Source organism: Camellia sinensis, chromosome 1 (assembly GCF_055761805.1).
Source record: "Camellia sinensis isolate YWXY chromosome 1, ASM5576180v1, whole genome shotgun sequence".
Classification (NCBI taxonomy): domain Eukaryota; kingdom Viridiplantae; phylum Streptophyta; class Magnoliopsida; order Ericales; family Theaceae; genus Camellia; species Camellia sinensis.
The window spans coordinates 228,140,042-228,150,678 of record NC_138961.1 but is presented as its reverse complement, the minus strand read 5'-3'; the positions used below and the strand labels follow the sequence as shown (position 1 = coordinate 228,150,678).

The window sequence follows — 10,637 nt, the reverse complement described above, 5'->3', positions numbered from 1 at the left end:
AATTTTCAATTATTGCATATAATTTAGTCATTGTGTTATCATTTTTATTTATTTTTATCGTGAACAAAATGAGTGAAAAGTTTTTAAAGTCGCTCCTTATTTCTTATTTTGGCCCAAATCAAATTTTGACAATTAGACAGTGAATTATTTTTGGTAATTTTTTTTTGAGGTACTATTTTCTATCAGATTAATCATCTAATATATATATATATATATATATTAGAGTGCGTAGCAGATAACTTACATATGATAAATTTCGAGGACGAAATTTTAAAAGGGGGAAGATTGTGACAACCCAGATTTTTAATTATTCTGTAGAATTTATACTGATATTATTTAATCTCAGTTTAGAAAATATATAATTTATTATATATTATTATGTGTAATTTTGTAAAATAATATAATTATTAAAAGTTTAGGAGTCAAAATATAAATAATAATAATAATAATGAACATAATAATAAAATAAATAATTAATTTTTTGTTAGTATATGATAATGTGTAATTTAATTAAAAATTAATTAATTTATATAATTATATTAAAATATTAAATCAAAGGATAATTATTTTAAATATCTATTGAGGATAAGAATGAATCTTTGTAATGATTATTGAAATCTGTCCCGTATCAACTCTTTCCCTATAAAAGGGAGGAGGCGTCCGCTGCAAAGAAGAGGAAAAGAAACAGGAGAGAAAGAAAAGAAAGGAAAGGAGAAGGAAGAAAGGAAAGACGGAAAAAAATAGTGGAAGTTGAGAAGGTCTGTAACTGTAGAAAGGAAGCATAAGGTATTAAAATTAAGATAAGTTATATTATATCTTGAATTATTAAAATATATTTTACGTATGTTTTAACTTATCAAAAACTGTTTTATATAAGTTATGTTTTTAATAAAAGTTATATTTTATAAAGATTTCAGTTACGTGATTTTATTTAACCTTATTTGTTTAAAAGGAAACCCATCAATATATTTGTTTTACTTTTAAAGAATATTTGGTTATGACCTTATATACAATTATGTTTTATAAGTACCACCACGGGAGTCCCACGCCTTGAGGGACTTAAATAACTATTGGTCTCTGTTTGGTTACTTTGTGGCCCTTTGATCCATTGGCCTCTATTCTGTGCGGAGTTAAGTGCTATACTATTGTGGGAGCCACTTCTAGAATCCATACGAGTCACCTCTTGAATCCGTACCTCTGTTCTGTGCGGACCAAAGTGTTGTGCGGAGCTAAGTGCTACACTATTGTGGGAGCCACCTCTAGAATCCGTACGAGCCACCTCTTGAATCCGTACCTCTGTTGTGACTGTCACTTCTGTGACCTCTGCTCTGTTCTGTTCTGTACCGTGGTTATGGTCATTTACTGACATAATATCTGTATTTTAGTTTCTGCTACTTAAATTATTTGCTTACCAATAATTTACTTACCAAATTGGGTTATGTAAATATTTTGGCCTAACTAACTATCCATGGTTATGGAAAATGTCTCGTAGCTCAAATTTTGTGGCTCAAAAGTGGCTCAAATGGCCAAAACGACGTCGTTTTGGCCATTTTTATGTTGTTCTGTACTCAAAACGACGTCGTTTTAGCCATTTGAGCCACTTTTGAGCCACAAAATTTGAGCTACGTAGCATTGTCGCATGGTTATTTCGTGTCTTTTATACTCTTAGTATAATATTTCTCACTCTGTCATGTGTTTATAGTTGTTTACCAATTTTCAGGAAACAATGCAAGTCAGAAATAGCTTTTGAACAATCTTAGATGCGGGGCTCCGGATTAGACACACACAACACTTTTATGATATTTTTATATGTAAATATCGGCCTTTTTGGTCAATATATTTTGTAATAAAAATAGAGGCTCCAATGATTATTTTGGTACCCTTACTTAAATATTTCTTCCGCTTGCGTTTATTAATTTGTTTAAGAATTGGCAGTATGTAACTTCAATTACTGGCCATCACGATACTTAACCCTTAGGTACAGGGAGCGGGTCGTGACAAGATCTATCTATCTAACTATTTATTATATAAACAAAAACAAGTTTTTGTGAGAACTCTAAAATTTTATAATAAATTTATGATTTTATCAAATTAAAAAATAAATTTAAATAGTATTAGGATTACAATTATATTTTAATCCTAATATTATTTACACCATATCTTTAAGCACGGACATATCCTAGTATATATATATATATATATATATAGTAGGATCTAATATTGTCAAAATGTTATTCCTCATCATTTTTAAGTGCAGAGATGAAAATATAATCAATTTTTACTTCTGCTTTATTTAAAAAAAAAAAAGAAGCCCCCTTTGACTTTCTTCTTCAAAATTGATTTGATGAATCGATTATTGATATTTTTTTTCCTTCTGTGTTTAAATAATTAATTCTGTATCTTGTGGAAGGTTTGCGTGTGTAGAATTTGAATCTGTGTAGTGTTTGGCTGTTTGCAACTCACTACTTCTGATTTTCCAAAGAGACCACCATGCCCATAAGGATCAGCTGAGACAGTGTCATAAGGGTTGGTTTGGGATGTCCTAAAAAAGTGTATTTTTTAATTTATTGGTGGGTTTAGATTGGGTTTGGGTTGGGTTTGATATGATGTGTTAGAGAGATGATGTGATTTAAATAAGATGATGTGATTTAAATAAGATAGTTACTTTTTGACTTATTTAATATATGTCAAACTAGTCCTAAATTTCAAGATAATACTTTTTCTCAAGACATAAGCGTCTCTATGGCTTTTTTTTTATTATTATTTTATTTTTTCCAGCACCACGGTTCAGTGGGCAAGTCATGACATATAGTTTATGATATATATATATATATATATATAAAATAGGGATACCATCCGAAAAGACTTGTAAAAAATAGTAATAATAGTAATGTTATGATAATTTTATTTATGCATTACAAAATTATTCATAAAATTCATAAACAATGATGTAATAAATTTGTATTCAGACATTTTAAATTAAAGATTCATAAGAGTTGCTTATTATTATAATTTTATTTATTTTATTTTATTTTTTTTATACTAGAATACCCTCAAAGCAGGACCCTTAAGATTCACCTTTATAAGTTAAATTGGGAGAAGTTAGCTGATCCACCTAAACCGTCCGACTTCTACTTGAATAGTAAGGGATTCAAATCCTGATCAATAAGGAGAGGAGCATATTCTCTTACCAATTAGGATGACTCCTTGGTGGTATAAAAAATAGGGGGAATTACACCAACAGTCCCTATAGTTTAGGATTTGTGTCACCTTGGTCCATGACTGTTCAATTGTAACATATTTGACCATGAATTTTAAATCTTGTTTCAAATAAGGACAATTTTTTCAAAAAACACTTTTCAAAAAATTCTACTTTTTTATTTTTCGTATTTTTTTTTTAAGAAATTTTTTTTATATTTTAAACAATTTTTTTACTTTTTAGACACACCTAACATAAATACACCTAAAAAGTAAAAAAATTGTAAAAAAAATCTTTTAAAAATTCACTAAATACCAAAAATATAAAAAAAATATAAGAATTAAGTATATTTTTTTTATATTTTTATGTATTTATTAATTTTTTAAAATATCTTTTCACAAATTTTTTACTTTTTAGATACATCTTAAGTAAAAAAAATGCTTAAAATTTAAAAAATATTCACTAAAAATAAAAAAATACAAAAATCAAAAAGTCAATTTTGAAAAAACTTAATTCAGAAAACTCAAACCAAACACACTGTTTGAATTTTTCAAGGGCAAAACCGTCAATTTGATAAAATATAAATTAATTTGACAAAAATAAATGTCAAAAAAATATTTTTAAATTTTTAAAAATTATTTCTACTCACTAAAGATAAAATTATATAAAATTGATAAATCTTTTAGATATTTATTTATTTATTTTACCAAATTAATTTTTATTATTTGTATGAATGATGATCATATAAAATTAATTATGTAATTTTTATCAATTTTACATAATTTTATTTTTGGTGGGTAGAAATAATTTTTAAAAATTAAAAAATATTTTTTTGACATTTATTTTTGTTAAATTAGTTTATATTTTATTAAATTGACAATTTTACCCTTGAAATTAAGCAATGATATCTTAAATTGTCTTTATTTGGAACAAGATTCAAAATTCAGAGTCAAATGTGTCACAATTGAAAAGTCAGGGACCAAAGTGACACAAACTCCAAATTATAGGGACTGTTAGTATAATTTGTCCTAAAAAATATTACTGTCACATCTCTATGACAATTTTTTTTTAATTATTTATTTATTTTTTTTTTATATAGCATTTATGTTTGCAAACTATTTTTCAAATAAAAAAGTGTGAATGGAAGAAAAAATGGAAAAAGACCACAAAAAGCAGAAATTGTTCACATTATAAATTGTAGATTTTGACTCCCCGCAAAGCCAACACGGCTAATGAAGGCCAAGCGTTTTCACACGCGTACCTCCTTTTCATTCTTTTCCATTCAAATTGGTTTTTGTTTTATATTATATGATTTTTTTTACTATATATTGTGCGTGCAGAAGAGTGACGAGAAAGAAAAGCCAAATCAAATTCAACCCAAATCATACTCCCTCCGTCCCAAAATAATAGTCCCTTTTGGGGAATCCAACTTTTTTTAGTAGTACAATTATTGTATTTGAAAAAAGTTGATTTTCCAAAATTATCCTTTTGATAGTACATTTTTTGGGAATATCAATGCATAATTGTACTTTTTATGTTGTTTATTAATTTAAAAGAAGGGTAAAATAGGAAATTTATATTATTTTTGTACTTGATTTTTGAAGAGGGACTAATATTTTGGGACAATGAAAAATGGAATAAGGGACTAATATTTTGGGACGGAGGGAGTAACTAATTTATGGTCATCATCATATATTAGTGATCCCAATATATTTCAGTTTTGATATATCATTAAAAAAATGTATAAAATACTTTCACAGCAACCCAAATCTCAATATCAAGATGATCCATCAACGACAACTTCTAATGTTCCTTCGGAGTTCCTCTCTCAGGCAGTGTTTGCAGGAGGTCTCTCTCTCTCTCTCTCTCTCTCTCTCTCTCTCTCTCACACACACACACACAAATATGCGTACATAATGATTAATTGTAGTTTGGAGTACTGAAAGCAGTTCCATTTAATTGCAGAGAGTTTCTGGGGTCTTGAAGCTGCATATGGACGTGTCGACGGAGTTGTCAAAACTGTTACAGGTTATTGCGGAGGAACCCTCAGAAAACCTACATACAGAGAGGTATATATCTCTATTATCAGCATCTCTGAAGACGACTACAGAAATTAATTACCTGTCAAAAGAAATTTTAAATGCTATATATATGTATGTATTTTCACACAGGTGCGTGAAGGAAGAACAGGGCACACTGAAGCAGTGAAAGTCACATACGATAAAAGGAAAACATCTTACAGATCTCTCTGTGACGCATTCTGGGAAACCCATGATCCCACCAACAAGGACTTTCTTGTAATTTCCTCTCCTGTTTTTATTATATTCATCATTCCAAAATGATTCACAAGCAATTTTTTTTTTTTTTTTTTTTCTTGTTTTTAATCAAAGGAGAGTACTATTATATTACTACCAACAGGATTTTTTTACAAACATTTGTAAGAAATGGTTTGGGAAAAAATAGATTTTTTCTAAATTTTGGTCTAATTTGTTGGTAGGACTTATGCTCCAAAGTTGGCGGGTTCATGTGGAAACACGTTTTTCGCCGCGTAAAGATTCACGACATATATTTGGTTGCTTAAAATTATTATCGGGTGAATGAAAAATTGAAACTTAAGTGAACTCCATGAAAATGGTATGTTGGTGAAGTTTCCATAAAAAATGGGTTAAGATTTGTCCCACATTGTTTTGGTGGGCAAACTTGGTGTGGGTTTATAAGATTTGGGTTTAGAACTTGGGATAAACCCCCCACTCAAGTTTTGTAGAGAGGAGATTATGGGCAAAGTGAGTTAGATCCATTAGATCCAAAAACAAACAGGTGCCACCGTCTGAGCTAGGGTTGGGCACGAGTGTGTGGTGTGAGGTTGTGTTGGGCTTGTTTAACCGAACACTTATATTTTTGGGCCAAAAACATTACATTTGAATTTATTTTTATTTGTTGTTTGGAAAATAAATTCTGTCCAGTTTTAATTTCAAATTTCGATTGAAAAAATTCAAATTTTCGCTTGCACCTCTTCAAACTTTTTTGTACAAGTTCCATATTTGTCTGAACAGACTTACATCTGTTTAGGTCAAACCAAATAGGTTCCTATATGTTTAAGTTAAATCCAAACAGGTTTTTATCTGTTCAATTCAAAACCAAACAGGTTTGTACCTATCCGAACAGCCACTATTTCATCTATAAATAAGCAGTCCCTCATTTGGATTTTGCATGTAGAAATTTCGTTCTTGTCTCTGCTATTGCTCTCTACATTTTGCTGCATTAATTTTTCAAGTGAGAAAGTGTATAAACACAAAGTTTGTTCGTTGTGCGAATAGTTTGTAGTGCCACTACTATTTGCTATAGATCATTTTATCATGGGAGGTAGACATCTATATTCTGTGAGCACATTAGAGAGGACGAATCTGTCCTAAGGAGATGGTGTTAAACACTGAATTTGATCACTTTAAGAAATTATTTTCTGTAAGTATTTTATTTTCTTCTTTCCTTCTCTTTTTCCATTTTCTTTTTGACTTCTGTAACTAAACAGATTTTGGAATCTCTTTCTTTTAATTTATTTTTTGTGTGTTCTATTTGTTGTTGAATACACATTTAATACAGTAAAAATTGTCCAACATATTTCATCCATTTCGTATCATGTGAAAACAAACTATTTAAATATTTTTTTAATTTTTTATGAAAAATATTTAAAAAATTAAAAAAAATAATACCACGAGTTATAATAATTTTTAATTTTCTAATTAAAATTGAAAGTGGACAAACGCCCCCAATTAATACAGAAAATACAATTAATTGGTTATCGTCATGTCCTAGTCTGATCTCATGTTTGGTTGGTATGCAGAATTTTGGGATAAGTACACATCAGAGGTCAGTGATCTTCTACAAGACAGAGGAGGAGAAGAGGCATGCACAGGAGTCAAAGATCAGACGGCAGATGAAGCTGAACAGGAGGATTGTGACGAAGATCATCCCATCAGAAGGTGGTGATTTATTCTTCTTCGTTGCGGAGAATCAACATCAGAAGTACTATTTGCAGAAGCATTACAGGCTGTGTGAAAGTTTGGGCCTCAGAAGCACTGACCAATTTTCGGAGTCAAATATTGCTTCCACACTTAATGGGTGAGTCATGTTTACTTTCTTTAATTAATTAAAATTAAAAATTAAAATTAAAAATTAAAATCCATTAAACGTTGTCGTCATTGTGCTTAAAAGTCAATGCCACATAGCTCCTGTCTGGTGTAGTTTAAAAACTGTTTATTTTAACTTTTAACATAATTTAAATTATTTGATGTGTTTGATTTAACTTATATCTTATAGCTTTTTGAAAGTCAGAAATTACTAACTTATTCTTTGAGTGGGACAGGAGATGCTTAATTTATAAGTCAGAAATCAACTTATGTTCATAGTTATAAGGTATAAGCTGTTTAAGCATAACTTATAAACACCTTTCCACAACTCTACCAAACAGGATTATAACATGTCGGGCACCTAAATCAATCCATAATGGGGCCCACCATATTTTTTTTTTGTTGGGCAGAAAACTACTCGTCATTGGAGTTTTAAAATATATATATATATATATATAAATTAATAAAAAATTTATAAATTTTATCATTAATTAATTTTTTTTTTTTTAAAAATACACTGAAGTGTGATTCTCTCTCTCTTTTTTGTTTTTTGGGTTGTGTTGGCCTCACTAGTGCATTACTCTGTTATTTTAATTTTATTTTTAATTTGGATGAGGATTTCGTGCCGAATTGTTGGAATTTGTTGCGGCATGTTGACGACACAATATCAAGTGGACACCTATTGAATATTAATATTAAATCTTGAAAAAATTATATTTAAATTGGACTAATTTAGGTAGTAAAAAACAAATTGGAATAATTTAAAATAATGGTATCTTCATGGATAAAAAAGTAACTAGTGAGAGTGTGTCCCATTTTTTTGTTTTTTTGAACGATGGGTATTTACTGAATCAACAAAGAGAAGGACGTACATCAGCACTAATAAGAGCAGCAAGAGTTGCAGGTGGGTTAGCCACCCAATCCATGCTCCCACTTTTACTTGTATCATGAAATATAACAATTTTGAGTTGTTCAAATTTAAATTAAATTTTTTTCTTAATTCAGTCGGAAATTATCTTTATTAGTACTATATTAAGAATATATAAACCACATGTAAAATTGGACCAAAAAACAAAAAAAAACATGAATAGAAAATTTATAAGATTTTTTTAGCGGGATTCACTTTTAAAAGAAAAAGATCTATGTCTAATTTTATGTTTAGTTTTTTATTTTTTTATTTAAAAATATATATATATATATATTTTTTAGTTAAACCTTTATCGTGGTTAATAACACCTAACCACTTTGTCAACTAACGTTTTAGTAATTTTGTTATTTTGGCGTAGTCCTTTCACTCATTTGCTTCAATTTATATCAAATTAATTTTACTAAAAAGTGGATGTCCATTTTTTTTAATTTAAATTTTTATCCAATCTAAATTTGACTCTTGGGCACTTTTACCTGAACTTGTTCTCACTAATCCCAATTATTCTAACAAGAGAACCCAACTATTTTGATAAAATGGTTAAAAATTAATTTTTTTCACTGTTTCACGTAAGAGGCAGTGACGGAGCCAGAAAATTAAATTAGAAGGGACATTTATTAATTTCAATATCACAATTTTTTATAAAAATATTTTACGCAAGTTTTTACTATTGATTTCGAGAAATATAAAAAAAATAATATTATTTGTAACTAGTGTATCATGGACAATACAAAAAAATATATGGATATAAGTCTTAAAATAAATTATGTAATGATAAATTTTTTTTGTACAAAATTTGATTAAAAGTTCAATACAATGGTAATATCACGTCATCATTGATATGTGATATCACTAACTAATAGTACATAAACACATAGAGAATGAACCTTACATGTCAAATGTAACTAACAATCAAATAAATTTCATATCTTTATAGTGAGGTTACTTATACTTGCATGTCAATAATAATGACATCACCGTTACATTTAAAAAATTTCATGGATAATATAGTTTATAGTAGTCTTTGCATTTTCAATTAAAATAATCATTATTGTTCTCATAATTTTTAATTTTTAAAATAACCATTATTACTTATACTCTAATAATATTTTTTGTAATTTTTTTTATTTAAAATATTTTCTTTATGTTTGCAAAATTTAAAAAAAAAAAAAGAAAAAGAAAAAGAAAAAAATATCCCAAAATCTAGGGGGGCACGTAAGGCCCCTAGGTCTTCACTTCCTCCGCCACTGATAAGCGGTGCTATGACTTAAAATGAATTAAAAATTGACTTTGACTCTTTTGTCTGGTGGCCAAAACAGCCCTCAAACTTGACATTAAAGGGTTGTTTGGAATGTTCTAAATAAATATACTTTTTGACTTTTTATGAAATATGGATTGGATATGAGTTGGGTTTGAAGTGATGTGGTAGAGAGGTGATATGACTTAAATAAGATGATGTGATTTAAATAGGATAGTGACTTTTTGGCCTTTTAACTTTTTTAGGGGATGACAAACAAAGGCTAAGTAATTTTGTCCAAGTTTGAATTTATTCATATAACTGCTTTTTATGAAGTGAATTTTTTTTACTTAAATTTCTACTCCATTCGAGTAAAAGTATAAGGGTTAGAGATGGTCTTAATTTTTTTTTTAAAATATTATTTTTAAAAAGCTGTTTTTACCGTTTAAAATTGAAAAATAATTTTTATATAAAAAAAATTCAATCAGAATGATGTAATGGTAATATTGATAAAATTATAATATTTTTCTTGAGAGGAAAAAATCATAAAAGATTACATAGTTATGTATGTAAATTTCGTATATAAATGCTATTCGTAGATCATTAGCTATCTAAAATTATAAATGTTGTGATTTCTAATAGACACAAGAAATTTTTTAAAGTATATTTACAGACAAGAGATTGGAAATGACATTTCCCTTTTTATCTTTTGTGACCATATTTGCTCATCACTTGTAATCAAACACTTGGTTATGCATTTGTCTTTTGTTTTCAAACCAGCAATATATTTTTATATAATAATTTTTATTATTTGAAAAAATTGCAGGATTTTGGCAATGGAACAAGGGCTAATTGCTGATCAATTAGCAACATTCGTCAAAACGCATGGGTTGTTGAACAAGACCAAATTAGCATGTGAAGAAATAATTGAAGATTTATTAAGAAGAAATGAAGAAGAAAAATTCATTTGAAGATCATGTCCTGGAATTTTGTTAGCAGAGACATGTTTTTTTATCGAGTAAAACTGTTGGATCATGAATTTGAGTAATTTTTTTTTTTAAATCGCTATCCAAATTTATGATCTAAACAGTCTTATAGAATCCAGTTGTACGTTGGTATGATATGGATGAAGATAAGGCTACACTGCAT

The 10,637-nt window shown here is 28.4% G+C and overlaps 1 protein-coding gene across 1 annotated transcript; it reads left to right on the top strand.

Annotated features, from left to right (window-relative positions):
- The first annotated feature begins 4,832 nt into the window (after window positions 1-4,832).
- LOC114321178 (uncharacterized) lies at window positions 4,833-10,575 on the top strand. The gene is made up of 5 exons (XM_082897234.1): window positions 4,833-5,047; window positions 5,165-5,268; window positions 5,371-5,496; window positions 7,041-7,318; window positions 10,315-10,575. Exons 1-5 carry the CDS (start codon window positions 4,939-4,941, stop codon window positions 10,457-10,459), a joined length of 762 nt encoding a protein of 253 aa, XP_082753360.1. The 5' UTR covers window positions 4,833-4,938; the 3' UTR covers window positions 10,460-10,575.
- Window positions 10,576-10,637: the final 62 nt, after the last annotated feature.

Coding starts and splice junctions, on each gene's coding strand:
- LOC114321178 (XM_082897234.1), top strand. CDS start 4,939: ATGTATAAAATACTTTCACAGCAACCCAAATCTCAATATCAAGATGAT. Junction 5,048..5,164: donor TCAGGCAGTGTTTGCAGGAG/GTCTCTCTCTCT, acceptor ATTTAATTGCAG/AGAGTTTCTGGGGTCTTGAA. Junction 5,497..7,040: donor CCACCAACAAGGACTTTCTT/GTAATTTCCTCT, acceptor GTTGGTATGCAG/AATTTTGGGATAAGTACACA.